Source organism: Oryx dammah, unplaced genomic scaffold, assembly GCF_014754425.2.
Source record: "Oryx dammah isolate SB20612 unplaced genomic scaffold, SCBI_Odam_1.1 HiC_scaffold_28, whole genome shotgun sequence".
Taxonomy (NCBI): Eukaryota; Metazoa; Chordata; class Mammalia; order Artiodactyla; family Bovidae; genus Oryx; species Oryx dammah.
Window position 1 is genome coordinate 42063843 of NW_024070212.1, and position 21205 is coordinate 42085047.

A 21205-nucleotide genomic window follows, 5' to 3' on the forward strand; every position below is an offset into this window, starting at 1 on the left:
AGAAGTTTTAGCTAGCTTCTTGTCCATGTCTCAAGCAAAACCTGTTAAATATTATTTTCAAAGAGTTTCAGTTTCTCTTTTTCTCCCTGAAGAAAAGTGTTATCACTATATATCTAATCCACTTTAAAATTATTTGTTCAATGATTGTTTCCTGGGAACGTACTGTGTCTAAAATGGTGAGGAGAGAAGAATGAGAATTTTCCTTATTATTTTGAGACTTCTTTCTCTAACACCATGATTAGAATGAAAGCAAGTAAGAAGAATTTTTTTTAATACTAGAATTAATACAACTGGATTACAAATATCTCTGAATTTAAAAGAAATTTAAACAAGTTGATTGGGTTATATAGTTACAAAAGGACATTAAAAAATTATACTGATTGCAAATACATATTATTTGGAATTACAGTTTACAGAGTAGATGAAATGTGGTCTGTTCTAGTTGAAACAGTGAGAGGGCCTGGAAGCCTATAGAGGTTATAATAGCCTATAGAGCCTATTATTAAATCAATAATAACCTCACCCCAGATCATCATATTTGTGTTGGCTTTTTCAAAGTTTTAAGCAATTGGATGTGGATAACACACCCTGTAAGAGCAGTTTGTATTATTGCAATTTGTAGCCAGATTCTTTCTCCCAATGTTATCTTTTCCCTTAATTATAGTTGTTTAGTTGTTTATAAAAATATGTTCCCACAGACACAGTAAGTATTATTAATAAAGGTCAAGATTTATCTCTTGATAATATGTCAAGAAAATCTGAGTATATAAGCACTTAAGAATTTACCTTGATTTTAGTTTATTTTTATTTGATGAAGTATGATGATAGCTAATGCACAGTAAAGAAGATAGATGACAACCATCAAAGTAAATTACAGTTCTTACAAACCACCTATAAGGATAGTTTCAGTCAATTACCTCCACATCACTATAAGAAATACTCAGATGGGATGGTCTCATGATGCCAAGTTACAGAGGGTGGTGAATGGTTCCTGTGACAGAATTAGGTTATCTTGGGCTACATTCATGGTTCTCAGTCTGGTTAGGACTAAAAGTAATTTTAATTTTACCCTTAAAAACTTCATTCATAATTCAGGAATTATTTAACTCTGGCAGAGAATTTTTTGCATCTAAATATAAAATATGTAATTTGGATGGGCAATCAACATGATATGGTACAAATTGTAATCACAACAGTTTTTTTTCTTTTATGTCACAATTTAGACTTACACTTCAGTCTGTGAGGCTGATGAATAGAATAAAATCTATTTCACAGCAATGACATTCAGGATCAAAATCTATAGTAACTAAATGAAAATATAAGTGACATGCATGTAGTAAATCTTTTGGCAATTTTTTCCCAGCACTTCTATATTCTACACAGCAGTTACAGAGACTTTAGGAATAAATTAGTTTTTTATACCATGATTTAAATAGACTTCCAGATAAGAAAAGTTTTCTAGGTTGAGTATGCTTAGGTTAGTGTGTTTCTAGGTGGCGTGAGATTGTGATCATGATACTAAGCAAGATGATACATAGTGAACAAGCCTCAGGAGTGTTTGAATGTGAGAATGCTGATAATGGCCCTGGAAACTCCCTTTCAAGAAAGTCATTGGTATGAATGTCAAGTTCCGGACCGATAGGATATTAGAGTGAATTCCCACAACTCTTTTGAAGTGTGTGTGTGCTGTTGATACAGAAGGAGCACTTTGAAAATATTTACATTTGTCTTTTTAAAAATGGGTTGCTGAAGTCTAATGAAATAATTTGCAACCAAGAAAGTGCTAAGGATGGTCACTGGAATGGAGACAAGTAGATGAAGAAGAAAATGAAAGACTGGTAATTGCTGAAGCCAACAGAGCTTTTTTGACTTGGTGAACATATTTTAGAATCAATTTTTAAAATACTTCTGCACATTTTTGAATCCTGTTGTGGAATTATGCCTAGTTGCTGTTTGGAATAGCCAACCACTTTCTGCAGAACTTGGAAGAATATGATTGCTGGAACAGCCACTCTCTCTATGTTCCCTTTGCAGTTGATGCCTCAAATATAGTGTTCATCACAGTATAAATTATAAATGTCATTATCAGTTCAGGTGTCTGTTACCATTTTAAGGGTGCAGATCACACATATTTTATATTCTTAATGCTCAGCTTAGTGCTTTGCACATAATAGGTGCTTGTTTAATAAATGCTTATTGACCAAAAGACCTTTTATTTATCTGTTAAGACTCAGGTTAAATCCCATACCTTTAACAGAACATTTTTTGACCACCCCAGATTAAAAAATTGCTGTTTATACTTATGTTTAAATTAAAAAAAAATCATTTAACTTGTCCTAATTATTTATTTAACCTTGAGTTTCCCACTAAGTTGCAAGCAGAAGGGCTGAAACTTTCAGGGCCACTACTGTTCTCTAAGGCATGAACATGCAAATTAGGAAATGGTACAGCTCCCCACTCCTTCCTGGCTAGGTCAGTGCACGGCTTGGGAAGGTGGACTGCAGTTGTGTGCAGAGAGAAAGAAACTTCGTCCAGACAGAAGCAGCCCTATGCTAGGGTGCACAGTTCCAAGGAACTGTGCAGGATTTCAGCACCCCCGTCTCTCAGGTATCTTTACACAGTATACAATCTGCACAGCTGTGTACTGCAGTCCAAAGCATAAAACATGCTTTGATGACTGAATTGTATTAGAGGAGATCTCCTGGGTTCCAGAAGGCAAACCTATAGAGAAGATTATAGATTACTTTTCAGATTTTTTTTTTTTTGGTTCAGTATTGAAATGAAGCATCAGCTCAGAAATGGACCTCTCAGTGTGTTAGAGCTTTCCTGTGTGAAATTTACTTCCTACAATGAACAAAGGAGATATATTAACCTTTTCTCCTAATGTGAACTCTTCTGATGTTTGGCTACCCATTCTGCAAGGATAGAAATTACTCAGAAACAGTAATTAGTTCACTGTAAGATACAAAATACGTGTGTGTGTGTGTGTTTGAGAGAGAGAGAGAGAGAGAGGGAGACAGAGAGGAAAAAAGATTTTGCAGTTAGAAATTGCCTATCTCAAATATTGTTGTATATATTTTTTTGACTTCATTTGACTTGTACCAAGGTAACTTGGTAAAATCTGTTATTTCATTGATTTTTCTGGGAGTACACATTGAATTTCTTGACTATATCTCCTACTCAGGTAAACTCAATGTGACATACTGTAAGGATAGTAGGCTGACTATACTTTGAAATTATTCATCAAACATTGGAAATGTTAATTTGTATAAGAGTGAAGAAGCAAACAGAGTCCAGAGAAATGAAGCTAACTGGAATCTTAAATTGTATCTCTTCTCTCAAGAGGTGATTACTTGATCCATCAGAAAGATGGATTTAGCAGAATTCAACAAGCTTAGCAAAAGACTGTAGACCCCATGAATATGTGGCACTGTTTCATTGAGGGACTTATTATGTCCACTGATAGAAGTGCTGCCAGATAAATAGTTTCCTGCTTAGGCCTGTTCACAGGAGCTCCTGTTTGTCATTGGGTTGCATCCTGTGACTAAGCTACATAATAAAATGTTGAGACTCAATGTGCTTTTATTACAAAATGACCACACCCTGAAAGATGTAAGGTCTGATTTTAAAAATGGAGATTTATTTTTGGTTATGATCTCATGTTTTGTCAAAACAAAATAAACAGTACCTTGAACCACACTCAGACAACACTGAGTCCTCTGCACTGAACTCTTAAATGTGAATGTCCTTGAGCAGGCCAGACAATTATTCTTTACACCCCCTGGGTAAAGGCTGGCCTTTCATTGATTTCAAAAGGAACTTCCCAGCTGGATCCACTCCCAATGGATAATAAGCAAGACTCTACTTAGGGCCAAAGTGTTAAGACTGAATTCTTAAGGTTACCAAGAAAATGAGGAAATGCAGTAATAAAGGATAAAAGTAATAAAGCCATATTTTCAATTTTCCACATTTGCCAGAAGGTGTTAGTCTCCTATGCAAATAATACTAGCTTGTTGTTCTTCCCCTATGGTTCTTAAAGTGTTAGTATAAGTCTGTTGGGATTTTTTTCCTTCCTTAAAGCATCTTTACTATTGAATTTTGAGTGCAATTAGAATATTTGAATCAGAATCACTGAAATGAAGTTAAAGTCATAGGTTACCTTCAAATGCTGGTGCTTTAATTTTTCTTCCTCTATTTTCAGACGCTTCTGTGAGATTTCTTCCTGTATTTTTCTTTTATCCTGAAATAAAAAATATTCCAGCATGATCAGTTTTTTTTAATTTGCTTAAGTATGTTTCCTGGGGATGTTGTCATTATTGAATGGCTGGCCAGTGGTATGCTCTTGGCATTGGTATGAAGCTGCTTTGGAAACCCTTATTTCAAAGCAAAAGAAAGTGAAGTGAGATATGCAAAGCATCTTACTGATGGAAAATGATATAAAGAGCTTTTTCAAAGAGCATTTAAAAATATTTTAATGACTTTCCTTCCCCCTTCATCTTTTCTATATTCCCCATTGAGTCTAGCAAGATTGAGCTATGGAATGATGCGATGGAAACTATGAATTTTAAGGTGGGAGTTTTGAAATAAGCATGAGGAAATATTGTGAGGAGAGACAGCGTTCTTGGCGCAAGACTGAAGAAGCTGCTGGGTAAAAGAGCTGCTTATGTGTGAAAACAGGATAGCCTACAGAGCATTAGAACATTAGGGAGCTAGAAAATGTGACTGTTTCCTCCTGTAAACGTTGCTATGGGAAGAGAGAGGGAAAAGAAGATCAGATAATGCATGTTAACACTAAGGACTTCTAGCAGAGGTTAAAAAAATTCATGGAGAGATATAGTATCTTTCACCACGTTTCTTATTTTTAATTTTTATTGGGTATAATTGATGTACAATGTTGTGTTAGTTTCATGTGTACAGCAAAGTGAATCTGTTATATATGTATATATATACCCATTCTTTTGTTTTTTAGATTCTTTTCCTATGTAGATCATTATAGAGTATTCAACAGTTTCTTGTGCTACACAGTAGGTCCCTTATTAGTTATCTGTTTTATATATAGTTGTGTGTATGTGTCAATCCCAATCCCAAAGGAGAGTTTGTCCCTACTTCCTTATAGTTGGTAACCATAAGATTATTTTCTACATCTGTACCTCTATTTGTGTTTTGTAGATAAGTTCATCTGTAGGCTTGTTTTAGACTCCACATACAAGCAATATCATATTTTTATTTCTCTGTCTTACTTCGCTCAGTATAACAATTTCTAGGTCCATCCATGTTGCAGCAAATGGCATTATAATGTTCCTTTTACTAGCTGAGTAATATTCCACTGTATGTATGTACCACATCTTCTTTACCCATTTCTCTGCTGATGGACATTTAGGTTGCTTCTATAACCTTGCTATTGTAAATAGTACTGCAATGAACATTGGGGTGCATGTATCTTTTTAAATTATGATTTTCTCCAGATACATGCCCAAGAGTGACATTGCTGGGTCATATGGTAGCACTTTTTAGTTTTTTAAGGAACCTCCATACTGTTTTGGTGTATGGTGGCTGTACCAGTTTAGAACATACCCTAACATCATACTGGAGAAGGCAATGGCAACCCACTCCAGTACTCTTGCCTGGAAAATCCCATGGATGAGGAGCCTGGTAGGCTGCAGTCCATGGGGTCGCGAAGTCGGGCATGACTGAGCGACTTCACTTTCACTTTTCACTTTCCTGCATTGGAGAAGGAAATGGCAACCCACTCCAGTGTTCTTGCCTAGAGAATCCAAGGGACGGGGGAACCTGGTGGGCTGCCGTCTATGGGGTCGCACAGAGTTGAACACGACTGAAGTGACTTAGCAGCAGCAGCAGCAACATCATACACAAAATAAAATCAAAATGGATTAAAGATATAAAGGTAAGGCCATAAAAACTATTAGAGGAAAGCATAGGTAGAACTCTGTATAAATCACAGCATGATCTTTTTTGATTCCCCTCTTAAGTAATACAAATAAAACCAAACAAATGGGACCTAATTAAACTTAAAAGCTTTTGCACAGAAAAGGAAATAATAAATAAAACAAATAGACAGCCCTCAGAATGGGAGAAACTATTTGCAAACAAAGCAACCAACAAAGAATTAATCTCCAAAATATACAAAACAGCTAATGCAATATCAAAAAAAGCAACAACCCAACTGAAAAATGGGCAGATCTAAATAGATATTTCTCCAAAGCAGCCACACAGATGGTTAAAAAGCACATGAAAAGATGCTCAACATCTCTAATTATTAGAGAAATGCAAGTCACAAGTTTAAACTACAATACCTTAAAACCCCAGAGAGCAAAACTGTTGATACACAGAAGTTGTACTTTTTAAAAGATATAGCCTGATACTAAGTAGAAAGCCTGGCTTCAGTTTCTGGCTCTGCCATTTACTAGCTATGCATCCTGGGACAAAATCCTTAACTTAATGCCTCATTGCCTTTATCTGTAAAATGGAGGTAGTGAGGGTACATACGGCCTAAGACATGAGCCTTAATGGAGCGAATATATGCAAAAGCTCCAAAAACAATGCTTGACACATAGTGTTCCATAAGTATTTGTTTAATAAAATTAAGTAAATAAACACATAACCTATTAATCACACAGAAAGCAACACATTAACTCTGATAATTGTTCCACTGGTTTGAAATGCTTTAGAACTTTCCTGTCTGGAATTGTTTGAGATATTTTACAAGCCATGCAAAAAGGCCCATATTTCCTTATTTTTTGACCAGAGGTGACATTATCCTCCATCTTATTTATAAAAATTGATGCTAAATCTGCTTTCAAAATGGAAAACTCCCAAAAGTAAACATTTGTTGCCAATAAAGACCTCTAAAGGAATTTGAAACAGGCTGAGAAGGTAATTTAGAAAGAAGAGCTCCAAAAATATTTGGCAGCAATATGGAAACAAGTGCATGGCTTCCTGGTGTAACTCCTTTGAAGATAAAAACTCCTTTTTGATATATAAATTCAGGTACATTTATTGAATGTAACAGAATTCATTTGAACGTACATTGCTGTCCAAATATATGCCGTGTTTCTCTTTGTGTGTAAGAAGCGTATATGACCTTATCAGTATGTTTTTTTTTTTTTTTAACTTCATGAGCAGTTCTTTTGAAGAAAAAAAAAGAGCTTGGCAACAAGCCTGGGTTTTCAGATTCACTTGTATATTTGGATGAAATCTGGTTGTTTAGGAGTAAAAACTGTGAAGATCTCTTTGAGTCAATTCTTCACTATATCTTGAAACTGTTATTGAGCAAATCTTAGTAATATTTTAAACTTATTGTGCCAAACATTTGGGTAAGTATTTTTCAGGCACTATTTCACTTAATAGTCATAATAACAGAGATATAATAATATTACACTTACTAGTTATGATAACAAAGACATAGTGTAATAATTTTCATTTTATAGAAGAGGAAATAGAAGTTTCCAGAGATTAATTAACCAATCCAAGTTCTCACAGCTGGTGCCTGGTGGCTCAGTGGTAAAGAATCAGCCTGCAAATGCAGGAGATGCAAGTTTGATCCCTGGGTGGGGAAGATCCCCCGGAGAAGGAAATGGCAACCTACTACAGTATTTTTGCTGGGAAATCCCTTCCACAGAGGAAACTGGCAAGCTACAGTCTCTGCCATCACAAAGAGCTGGACATGACTTAATGACTAAAAACACCACCGTGGCAGAGCCAAGATTTGAACCCAGGCAATTCGAGTTCAGCCTCTTAGCTAATTCACTACATTATTTCCCTGAGTGGGAAATTAGTCAGCTTCCCCAGTTGTCCTGTCTATTGTGAACCACTGAGGTGTGTTGGCAGTGCCAGGACAGCCAGTCCTGGAGGGGCTTCTCATTAGAAAGGCATACATACACTTTCAGTTCCCTGCATGCTGGTGTGGAGCTGTCCCCCTCTCTCCATGGACAGCCCTAGAGAAGAGCACACTATGTATGTATGACCATGACTGCTGAACCCAGCAATGATTGCCCACCCCTGCTGGTAGCCAGTTTGTGCTGGCCATTTCATCCTGGGTTAGTAATAACATAATGAAAGCTGTGTGTAGAGGCAGGGCATCTGAAGTGTTTCGGCAACAGGGTGCTTATAGAAGAGTTGCTAAGGAATCCCAATGTTTTGTCACTCAGAGGTAATGTGATGCCTTTCTCATGTCAGTGTAGGTAGTTAAGAAGGTAATTTTCTAATGTTATAGGCATGACTCTATTTTAAGATATGAGTACATTTTCTTCATAAGATATTCATCAACTGCAAATTATTATCCTTTTGCCAAATTTCATGAAGATCTATAAGCATTACTGAAAAGTAATATGGTAACAGTTTAGTTTCATTATGGCAGGGTAAACTATAATACCAGACCACCTGACCTGCCTCTTGAGCAACTGTATGCAGGTCAGGAAGCAACAGATAGAACTGGACATGGAACAATAGACTGGTTCCAAATAGGAAAAGGAGAACATCAGGGCTGTATATTGTCACCTTGCCTGTTTAACCTATATGGAGAGTACATCATGAGAAACGCTGGGCTGGATGAAGTGCAAGCTGGAATCAAGATTGCCAGGAGAAATATCAATAACCTTAGACATGCAGATGACACCACACTTATGGAAGAAAGTGAAGAACTAAAGAGCCTCTTGATGAAAGTGAAAGAGGAGAGTGAAAAAGTTGGCTTAATTTCCCCTAAAGTCAGAGACAAGACAAGGGTGCCCACTTTCACCGCTACTATTCAACATAGTTCTGGAAGTTTTGGCCACAGCAATCAGAGCAGAAAAAGAAATAAAAGGAATCCAAATTGGAAAAGAAGAAGTAAAACTCTCACTGTTTGCGGATGACATGATCCTCTACATAGAAAATCCTAAAGACTCCACCAGAAAATTACTAGAGCTAATCAATGAATATAGTAAAGTTGCAGGATATAAAATCAACGCTCAGAAATCCCTTGCATTCCTATACACTAATAATGAGAAAGTAGAAAAAGAAATTAAGGAAACAATTTCATTCACCATTGCAATGAAAAGAATAAAATACTTAGGAATATATGTACCTAAAGAAACTAAAGACCTATACATAGAAAACTATAAAACACTGATGAAAGAAATCAAAGAGGACACTAATAGATGGAGAAATATACCATGTTCATGGATTGGAAGAATCAATATAGTGAAAATGAGTATACTACCCAAAGCAATCTACAGATTCAATGCAATCCCTATCAAGCTACCAGCGGTATTTTTCACAGAACTAGAACAAATAATTTCACAGTTTGTATGGAAATACAAAAAACCTCGAATAGCCAAAGCAATCTTGAGAAAGAAGAATGGAACTGGAGGAATCAACTTGCCTGACTTCAGGCTCTACTACAAAGCCACAGTCATCAAGACAGTATGGTATTGGCACAAAGACAGACATATAGATCAATGGAACAAAATAGAAAGCCCAGAGATAAATCCACACACATATGGACACCTTATCTTTGACAAAGGAGGCAAGAATATACAATGGAGTAAAGACAATCTCTTTAACAAGTGGTGCTGGGAAAACTGGTCAACCACTTGTAAAAGAATGAAACTAGATCACTTTCTAACACCGCACACAAAGATAAACTCAAAATGGATTAAAGATCTAAATGTAAGACCAGAAACTATAAAACTCTTAGAGGAGAACATAGGCAAAACACTCTCCGACATAAACCACAGCAGGATCCTCTATGATCTACCTCCCAGAATTCTGGAAATAAAAGCAAAAATAAACAAATGGGATCTAATTAAAATTAAAAGCTTCTGCACAACAAAGGAAAACATAAGCAAAGTGAAAAGACAGCCTTCCGAATGGGAGAAAATAATAGCAAATGAAGCAACTGACAAACAACTGATCTCAAAAATATACAAGCAACTCCTGCAGCTCAATTCCAGAAAAATAAACGACCCAATCAAAAAATGGGCCAAAGAACTAAATAGACATTTCTCCAAAGAAGACATACGGATGGCTAACAAACACATGAAAAGATGCTCAACATCACTCATTATCAGAGAAATGCAAATCAAGACCACAATGAGGTACCATTTCACACCAGTCAGATTGGCTGCAATCCAAAAGTCTACAAGCAATAAATGCTTGGAGAGCATGTGGAGAAAAGGGAACCCTCTTACACTGTTGGTGGGAATGAAAACTAGTACAACCACTATGGAAAACAGTGTGGAGATTCCTTAAAAAATTGCAAATAGAGCTGCCTTATGACCCAGCAATCCCACTGCTGGGCATATACACCGAGGAAACCAGAATTGAAAGAGACACATGTACCCCAATGTTCATTGCAGCACTGTTTATAATAGCCAGGACATGGAAACAACCTAGATGTCCATCAGCAGATGAATGGATAAGAAAGCTGTGGTACATATACACAATGGAGTATTTCTCAGCCATTAAAAAGAATACATTTGAATCAGTTCTAATGAGATGGATGAAACTAGAGCTGATTATACAGAGTGAAGTAAGCCAGAAAGAAAAACACCAATACAGTATACTGACACATATATATGGAATTTAGAAAGATGGTAATGATGACCCTGTATGCGAGACAGCAAAAGAGACACAGATGTATAGAACGGACTTTTGGACTCTGAGGGAGAGGGAAAGGGTGGGATGATTTGGGAGAATGGCATTGAAACATGTATACTATCATGTAAGAAACGAAGTGCCAGTCTGTGTTCGATACAGGATATAGGATGCTTGGGGCTGGTGCATGGGGATAATCCAGAGAGATGATGTGGGGTGGGAGGTGGGAGGGGGATTCAGGATTGGGAGCTCGTATACACCCGTGGTGGATTCATGTCAATGTATGGCAAAACCAATACAGTATTGTAAAGTAAAATAAAGTAAAAGTAAAATTAAAAAAAACAAACAAACACCAAAGCAGTAAAAAAAAAAAAAAAGTTGGCTTAAAACTCAACATTCAGAAAATGAAGATCATGGCAACTGGTCCCATCACTTCATGGCAAATAGATGGGAAACAGTGGAAACAGTGGCTGACTTCATTTTTTGGGCTCCAAAATCACTGCAGATGGTGATTGCAGCCATGAAATTAAAAGATGCATACTCTTTGGAAGGAAAGTTATGACCAACCTAGATAGCATATTCAAAAGCAGAGACATTTGCTAACAAAGGTCCATCTAGTCAAGGCTATGGTTTTTCCAGTAGTCATGTATGGATGTGAGAGTTGGACTATGAAGAAAGCTGAGCACAGGAGATGCTTTTGAACTGTGGTGTTGGAGAAGACTCTTGAGAGTCCCTTGGACTGCAAGGAGATCCAACCAGTCCATCCTAAAGGAGATCAGTCCTGGGTGTTCACTGGAAGGACTGATGTTGAAGCTGAAACTCGAATACTTTGCCCACCTGATGTGAAGAACTGACTCATCTGAAAAGACCCTGATGCTGGGAAAGATTGAGGACAGGAGGAGAAGGGGACGACAGAGGATGAGATGGTTGGATGGCATCACCGACTTGATGGACCTGAGTTTGCATAAACTCTGGGAGTTGGTGATGGACAGGGAGGAATGGCATGCTGTGGTTCATGGGGTCACAGAGTCTGCTATGACTGAACGACTGAACTGAACTGAACTGAAACTATAAGTTAAGCTTAAGATGTCATGTAGTTTTATTGTTACTATACCAAAAGTTATTACAGTCAGATAATTGCTTCTCAGATTATCATGGAACACACATTAATAGATGTGAAATGCCATCTGCTTCCAAGAATTTCCCCAGAAACTTAAGCATCTCTAGATACACCTATCATAATCCAACACATCAATATTTATTGATGTTAACCAATATGAATAACTTATTACTGTTTACTTCTCCAGTGTTCAACTAATAAAGACATTTGTTCAATGAACAATTGCCTAGATGTTCAGCTATCTAAATTGGAATATTTTAGCAGCTGACACCCACAAATTTCAAATCTATAAAGGCCTCCATCTTAACTGTTTTGAAAATTTATTTAGCATATACAGCTATATAGCTGTTGCAACCATCTATGATGCATTGATATTATTGCAATCACATACTTGATAAAAGTATCCTGATATATAAGAGTGTGAGTATTTTAGAAGTATTACTGATTAACAATTAGCTAATATTCTTAAATGCTTGAATCTATCAAGATGGCAGGATTGGTCCTGAGTTATTAAATTTTTAATTTATTCAATAGTTAGTGACTTCTGTACAAATGCTTTTGTCAAGGCAATGCTAAGAGTTGTTCAATGTTTGAAGATTACTCAGGAGTAAATACTTTCACCAAGGCAGTTACATGTCCTAAAGAAGGAAAATCATTTGTGCAGGGACCTATAAGAAATAAAGTGATAAATGTCATCACTAAGGCACAAGTGAGGTATGGTGAGAGTTGAGGTGAGACAAGAAGTGATGCTATCTAGATCATGATATGGTTAGGAGAGGCTTTTAAGAAGCATCCAAATAAAATAATACTTTGGGTAGTTGCCAGGGCACTGGAGGGCGGGGAGAAAAGGCATTCAAGCTCATTGTGAGCAAAGGCCTGATGTAGAAAATTGGGACATTATTTGAAATAAAAAGTCTGGAAACTAAATTGCTGAACAGAGAGTAGTGGGAAATAAAATAAGAAAAAGAAATGAAGATAAATCCTCAATAGAAAATACTGAAAGGCAGGGCATGAAGTTTAGAATTAATTTACATGTTGAGATAGAGAGTAATGAAAGATTTTCAGAGGGAAAGGAATGATAGAGTTTAAACTACATTTTAAGAAGTTTAAAATAGCCTGATTGTGTAGATATTGAAGGAGGACAACTTGAAGGGGATAATCATTTACAACTCATACATAAAATCAAGAGAGCTGGAACAAGAGGTTACAGGAGGTGTGGATGTCAGAGATACCAAGGAGTTAAAATTAGCAGGACTTGGCAACTGATAATGTATGGATGCAGGAGAGGAAGAGGTCAAATGGGAGTACAAGTCTTTGATGCCCAGGTGACTGAGAGGAGAGTAGAATCATTAACTGAAATAGGTACTTCAGGAAAAGAGAGTTTGGGAGGAAAGATGGTGGTTCACAGCAAGTTTGAGGTGTCTTAGGGAAAACTAGGTGGAGTAATATGGCTGGTAGTTGAAATGTTAGATGAAGAGAGATCAGAAGTGAGAAATAGAGATAAATATGCAAGAGTTTTGGAAGCGATAGCTGAGACTAGGAGACTATCTCAAAGCATGACAAGAGATATATTTATGAAAAGTAAGGGACAGCTAAAGACAGAGCCTTATGAAGCATCTTCATTTAAGGGTATTGGAGGAATGGAATCCATATGGAAGTTTATTTGGGGACCAATGAGATATTATTGATAATAGAACTTGGTGAATTGGACCAATTCAGTTAGGCAAATGGTTTCAGATTCATTCTGGTAGCAGTATCTTATAACTTCATGACTATATTTGCTGATATTTTCATTATTTAAGGTGTCAAAGAACAATAATAGAAGCTAATTGTTTGGATTTAAATACTATCAACAATGCAGAACTTACTTGTGAAGTGCAGATAATAGTAACCTTGAAGGAAAGGGATGCCCTAACCCAATATTCACAGAAAAGAATACTGAGCATAGTTACAGGTTTACTACACTTCAGTGAAAGTAGATTTTTAAAATTCTTGAAAAAAATTCTTGAAAAATCATTGTAAAAATTTGTTGAAAAAGAGTCAAACATTTCAGGAGGAGCCATAGATCATGAAGCATAGGCAATTTACAAATGGAAATATTGATTCACAATTAAAAATGATCTCAAGTAGAAGGAAAACTAAACAAAACCAAACTAAACACTTTTTTTACTGGGAGCTTCCCCAAAGTTCATGAAACCAAGAATACAGATGAACAGGTGGTTACCCATTTGTAACAGTGTAAATAAGGTTCAGATGCAGGGGGATGAGAAGATGTGGGAAACACTAAGGGTACAAAAAGCATGTGTGTAAAAATAAATTATATAAAAAGTTATGTTGAGAGCAAAAAGACTACTGCTGAGATACACAGTGTAATATTAGCAAGACAGAGATAAACTAGAACTACTTCACTCCTATTTTACTACTTTTTTTTTTTTTTTGGACTAAGGAGAATAATCTTGATCCTGGAAATTGTAGAATAAATATGCTTAAAGGAAACTCAAAGCCCAAGAGGAAATAAACCACTGAAGACATAGCTGCTCAGACTCTGATGGGTTTCAATTCAGGGAGCAGAAACATTTATAGACACAACAGGAAAATGTCAAATAGTCTTGGAATCTAGGTGAAGTGAAGAGACATCAGAAGGCTGAAGGTGGCATATGACCTATTTTTTTCCCTAAACTTATTTATTTTTAATTGAAGGAAAATTGCATCACAATATTATGTTGGCCTCTGCCATACATCAACATGAGTTAGTCATAGGTATACGTGACTCAGTTTTTTGAACAGAGACAAAGGTGAATTAGGAATATTTAAAGACTGTTAAATGTATTGATTAATCCTTTTTCAAAGTTGTAGAATGAATTATTAAACAGTCTTGTATTTAGACAAGGAACATCTAAGAGATAATATTTGATTATTAAAAAAACATTTAAAAGTATTTCTTTTGCTTAAGTTTTTAAGAACTGCAGATGATGATGATTAGCTGTTTATTGAGTTTTAAGCCAACTTTTTCAGTCTCCTCTTTCACTTTCTTCAAGAGGCTCTTTAGTTCCTCTTCACTTTCTGCCATAAGGGTGGTGTCATCTGCATATCTGAAGTTATTGATATTTCTCCCAGCAATCTTGATTCTAGCTTGTGCTTCCTCCAGCTCAGCATTTCTCATGATGTACTGTGCATATAAGTTAAAAAAGCAGGGTGACAGAAAGTGAAGAAGAACTGAAGAGCTTCTTGATGAAAGTGAAAGAGGAGAGTGAAAAAATTGTCTTAAATTTCAACATTCAAAAAGCTAAAATCGTGACATCCGGTCTCATCACTTCATGCCAATACATGGGGAAACAGGGGAAACAGTGGCTGACTTTATTTTGCTGCTTCTAAGTCACTTCAGTCGTGTCCGACTCTGTGCGACCCCATAGACGGCAGCCCACCAGGCTCCCCCGTCCCTGGGATTCTCCAGGCAAGAACACTGGAGTGGGTTGCCATTTCCTTCTCCAATGCATGAAAGTGAAAAGTGAAAGTGAAGTCGCTCAGTCATATCCTATTCTTAGCGACCCCATGGACTGCAGCCTACCAGGCTCCTCTGTCCACAGGATTTTCCAGGCAAGAGTACTGGAGTGGGGTGCCATTGACTTTATTTTAGGGGACTCCAAAATCTCTGCAGATGGTGATCGCAGTCATGAAATTAAGACGCTTACTCCTTGGAAGGGAAGTTATGACCAACCTAGACAGCATATTCAAAAGCAGAGACATTACTTTGTCAACAAATGTCCATCTAGTCAAGGCTATGGTTTTTCCAGTATGGTTTTTACAGTATAATTTTCCCTAAGTTTCCAGGAAGTAGGGACCATGTTTATTCCTGTTATGCAGGTAAAGCAACTGAGGAGCATAGGTATCTAGACCATGAGAATTCAGTATATCTTGGTTTCAGCATGACTTTGGACAAAATTTATTTTTTTCTTTGCTAAAATTGTGTAAATGTGAACAGAGAGGAATACTTATTTAAAAGTGATTGTCCTAACTTTTTTTTTAAACTATAGAGATAGAAAAATAAAACCAAGCCCAATAAGCAAGTAAACATAAACATATTGAGCTAATTCTTTGAGCCAGAGATTTCAAGGGTGAAGTGGGGGTGCAATGGATGACTTGTTGCTAAAAACTGCTCCAGATGACTTTAACGAACAGCCAGATTTGGGAAGCAATGAAATAAAAGATGACCAAGGCAAGATTTCAAACATCTTGTCTGTTAGGAACGAGGAACCCAAATTAATGATTAATTTTATTATTAATAAAGGTGAACTATGAAACTTATAGGATGTTAATTGCATGTTTGAATGTTTGAAAAATCTAGACAGCTTTAACGAAAAATATAAAAATCTCCCATAATCCCACTACTTTAGAAATAACTACTATCTACATTTTGGTACATCTTATTCCAATATTTTTTCAAAATGCTTAAAACAAATAACTGTGTTTATAAAAATACATGCACAAACCACACAAGGAGGCCCCTATGCAGTTTTTTTTTTTGTTTTTACTTTTTGCGCCTAATACTGTCATGAACATTTCTCATGTATTGAATTTTATTAATAAAATAACTCAGCTTTATTCAGAAGAGCATAACTTGCTTAATCAGTTTCCCTTTTTCCGCCCATTAGGTTGTTTTTAATCGTTTGCTGTTATAAGTAGCTGTATGATGAAATTCCTTGTTTATAAAATTTTGACCACTTTTGTCTAGTTATTTCCTCAGAATAGGTCCCTAGAATGTAGTTACCTAGTCAAAGGGTATGGATGTTTCCAGATTAGTAAAAAGCTTCAGTGAAAAGTTATTTTAAGTTACATTTCTGCAAAGCAGTTGTATATTACCTCACTCTTATTAAATAGGAATATTATATGTGAAAGATCCTTAAGCAGCATAAATAGAGCAAAATTAGTCTAATTTTGATCTCTTAATGAGATTTATAAGATTACTGTGGTCAAATATTATATTGTGTATAATTTTCTTGGCTATTTGTATTAATTATGTAAAAACTTTTTGTGATGACTACCTGGCAATGATGCTAAGTTGCTAAGTCATGTCTGACCCTTTTGCAACCCCAGGGACTATAGCCCACCAGGTTCCTCTGTGGGATATCCCAGGAAAGAATACTGGAGTGGGTTGCCAGTTCCTTCTTCAGGGGATCATCTTGACCCAGGGATCGAACCCACATTTCTCACATTGCAGGCTGATTCTTCTCACTAGGGAAGCCGTGATGTCCACCTATTTTTTGGTAAAGTGAAAGTGAAAGTCCCTCAGTCATGTCGGACTCTTTGCAATCCCATGGATAGTTCATGGCATTCTTCAGGCCAGAGTATTGGAGTGGATAGCCATTCCCTTCACCAGGAGATCTTCCCAACCCAGGGATCGAACCTAGGTGTCCCACATTGCAGGCAGATTCTTTACCAACTAAGCCACCAGGGAAGCCCAAGAATACTTCTCCAGTGGATCTTCCTGACCCAGGAATCAAACTGGAGTCTCCCGCATTGGAAGTGGATTCTTTACCAGCTGAGTTACTAGGGAAGTCCATTTTTTTTTGTAAAGCTTATTAATTTTTTAATTAACAATTTAAAAGAGTTCTTTGGGAGAAGGAAAAGGCAACCCAACCCAATATTCTTGCCTGGAGAATCCTATGGACTGAGGAGCTTAGCAGGCTATAGTCTATAGCCTCACAAAGAGTCTGAAGTGACTGAACACACACACACACACACTCACACACGGGTTCTTTGAAATTAAGAATAGCAGCCTTTTGTTTGCCACCTCTTGCCTCTCCTGCATTGGCAGGCAGATTCTTTACCACTGGCACCACCTGGGAAGCCCCCTTTGTTTGCCATACTTGGTTGTAAATAATGTCACGTAGCTTCCTTTACTTTTTTAAAAAATTTATGTTGTTTCTAGAAATACTGAAAGTTATTTTTCTTATGTGCTGTGCTGTGCTAAGTCATTTCAGTCCTGTCCAACTCCTTGTGAACCTATGCACCGTGGCCTGCCAGGCTCCTCTGTCCGTGGGGATTCTCCAGGCAAGAATACTGGAGTGTGTTGCCATGCCCCACTCCTTGGGATCTTCCTGAGCCAGGGATGAACCCTTGTCCCTATGTCTCTTTCATTGGCAGATGGGTGCTTTATCACTAGTGCCACCTGGGAAGCTCCTCCTCCTTTTTGCTTTTATATTCTTAATATCTTTTACTTTTTGAGATACAGTAATTATTCATCTATATTTTCTTTTAGTTTTCTAAAGAGTTTTTTTAAACACTCTTAAATCCAGCTGAATTGATTTTGACTTATGGTAAATGCTGAGGGTCTAACTATTTTCCCCCAAATTTTAACTAAATTTGAAACTTAATCAAATAATTCTTTCTTATTGGTTTACTTTTTTATTTGCTAATTTTATCATTCACATTTAAAAATTGTACACTAGGGCCTGGCTTCAGTTTATCAGTGTGTATCTTTAGTTATAGATTTTGGTACTAATACTATGTACCACCAATGAGATAAATTAACATTTTATTCGGCAAGTTTTCCTTCATTGCTTTCCAATAAAAGGTCTTGATTAGTAGCAGTACTTTATTTTTCCCATTGAATTTTGCAATCATTTTGTTAAATTTCGATAGAAACTAAATGGAAAATTCAGCTGGTTCCTTATGCTTCATCACTCTCTATCAAACAAAATTATCAACCAACGAACCAGCCAACCAAACAAACAGCCAAAGAAGCAAATAAAAACTCAGATACACTGGTAGAATTTTAAAAGTTACTCCTAATAGTAACGATCATGATCCAGAGATAATCAGAGATTGATACTGTTATATAGGGTTTACATCTACGTGAAATGTTATACCTCATATAAAGCTGGAATTGTTTGTTACACATTTTGTAATCTTATTTCTCTTAATATATCATGAAAACCACATCATTAGTCTTCTAAATTATTTTTAATGGATACTTATTATTCCATTATATATATATATATACACACACACATATATGCAAGTATATTTCAAACCTGTATATGTGCACTGTATTTATTCAGCTAATTCCTACTTTTGGACATTGAACTGGATTCCACTTTTCACTAAATACTCTAAGAAATGGTTTTGCTATCTTAGGAATGTCTTAAGAATACATCTTATATGCATCTCTTATTTTTCTTTAGTATTTGTATGTTTCCTTGTTAATAATATTCTTGGTCAAATGGTAAAATAGTTTCTGAGTTTTCTTTTACTGATTGCTGAATTATCCTGTTTTAACAATTTCATGGTGCCACCAGAAGTGAATAAGAATGCCTCCTTAGAGATTTTGATTGGAATTGCATTAAACTTAAAATAAATTTGAAAATATGTGACAACCCTTTTTGTCTTCAGACTTTACCTCAAGAAACAGTGTGTCTCTCTAGGCATATATATCACTTAGTAAAATTTCATTATATATATCCTGCACAGTTCCTTAGTAGGTATAAAACATAAAGATTTCTTCATATAAATTCTTTACATTTCCTAAATAAAATTATTTTTAGGCTTTAACTGTTTTTTTTTTTTTTTAATGTAGCTATCAAGAATGGATTACTTTCACATTACATCATGCATGCTTGGTCATGTCTTACTTTTTTACATTACAATTTCTGACTTGTTTTTCAAGAAGCTTTTGACTTTTGTATATTCATTGTATATTTGAATATTGAGTTTTCAATTTAATTGCTATTAATTTTAGAGATACTGATACGAGGACCAGAGAGTTTATCAGTGTCCCCAAATCATAAGGTTGGTCTAATGTTGGAATTGGTATCAAGCCTAATTTTCTATAAATTCCAAAGATAATGCTTTTTATAATACCCTGTATCACTTCCCAAATATATCTGTAGAAATTCAATTCTCCAAACAAGGGAGATTATATACAGCATTAAACGCTTTGTACAGGTCAGTGTTCTATTCAACTCTCAGCCCCAAATTTTAAGAGTGACATGGACTGGTAAAGAATCTGCCTGCAATGCTGGGGAATTGGGTTTGATCCCTAGGTTGGGAAGATCCCCTGGAGAAGGGAAAGGCTCTCCCACTCCAGTATTCTGGCCTGGAGAATTCCATGGACTATACAGACCATGAGGTTGCAAAGAGTTGGACATGACTGAGCAACATTCACTTTCACTTTCTAGAATGAGCCTGTGATATGAGGAATGATTGAAATCAAGAAAATGAAGGTATACAGCTTCAGTGACTAGAGTCAAGATGATTGGGAAGAAGTTAAAGGAAACTGGATTCCAGCACATAGGTCAGAACACAGCACAGAGAGTTTTCTTAAATGGAGTAGGGTATTTTGAGAGATATTAATCCACTTGATTTTGGAAGTGCTCAAGGAGAAGCTGGATGAGCGACTCTTGAGCATGTTGTAATGGGGGTGGGAAAGTGGACCAAGAAATCCCTAAGTTTTCTCTTGGTCCTGTGATTATTTCTGAAATAATTACCTTTCAAAAAAGGTATTTCAAAGATTACAATTATTTCAAATTACCTTTGAAAAACCCTAATTCTTATGTTAGCCATGGGATTTGGATGTAGTTATCATTAGTACTTATGTAGTGAATTAAAAAGCACAAAATTTCCAAACCTCATTTTATTTAGTAATCTTATTCTTGTTTCCCGGCTTTACAACAAATTCTGACGGATCTCTAAATAGAATTCAGTTAAAGTTCTACTCTTTTATTCATTTGTCTATCTTTTCCTGTTTGTTGTAATGAATAGTGACAAAATAAAATAAGAATACACAACAAACACAAAATAAGCCCCTGCATAATCAAAGGGTGTGACCAGGTCTTCAATAAAAAAATCTGTTAGCTGGGCAGGCAATCATTAGGTTCCTCCCCCCTTTTCAGCCTGATGATCTTTATTCACTCACTTATTCATTCATGATGGTTTTTTGTGCTTCAACTGGTGTTGAGGGGCTATGAGAGATGCAACAGTGTCTTTGCCTTAAGAAATCCTGGTTGGAAGGGAAGAGACTGTTACGACAGTGGGCTGGGGAGAAAGTAACAGAGGCTTAGAGTATGAGGTGCTCTGAAAAATGGTTCTTCTCAGCACTGTTAAAGTGATAACAACTGCTTCTGAAATGGCATTACATTCTTTCCTTTCCCACTTCTACTTCTAATAGCTTGGGAACGAGGATAAGAGACTGTAGGATTGGGTTAAAAAAGGTGATTAAATGAAGAAAGTTTGGGTTAGAAAATGTGATTGAGTGGAGAAAGCTTAGGTTAGAAAATGTGATTGAATGAAGAAGAACCTCCAAAGAGTCTTCTCTTTGCTCCATTTCAAACTTTTATTAAGAGTGAAAAACAGAGGGAGTTCTGAACAAGGTTGAAGATTGTGGTTTTGATGTTTTTTAGAATTTATTGTGATGTTATGAGCAGAGATTCTGCTATTTTCCACTATTTAACTAATTGCTTAACTTTCCTTGATCTTAGGTTTTTAACCTATAAA

The 21205-nt window shown here is 36.2% G+C and overlaps 1 protein-coding gene and 1 long non-coding RNA gene across 2 annotated transcripts in view; one reads left to right on the forward strand and one right to left on the reverse strand.

Moving 5' to 3' along the window:
* The window catches only part of PALMD (palmdelphin), a 61272-nt gene that overhangs the window by 29282 nt on the left and 10785 nt on the right, over nucleotides 1-21205 (reverse strand). The window contains exon 2 of the mRNA XM_040232241.1: nucleotides 4160-4240. Within this exon, the coding sequence (XP_040088175.1) occupies nucleotides 4160-4240 (81 nt within the window). The remainder of the gene's footprint in view (nucleotides 1-4159; nucleotides 4241-21205) is intronic.
* On the forward strand, nucleotides 54-21065 carry LOC120856816. Its single transcript, XR_005719490.1, has 3 exons — nucleotides 54-135; nucleotides 3638-3648; nucleotides 21055-21065. It is a non-coding gene; the product is annotated as an uncharacterized LOC120856816 (long non-coding RNA).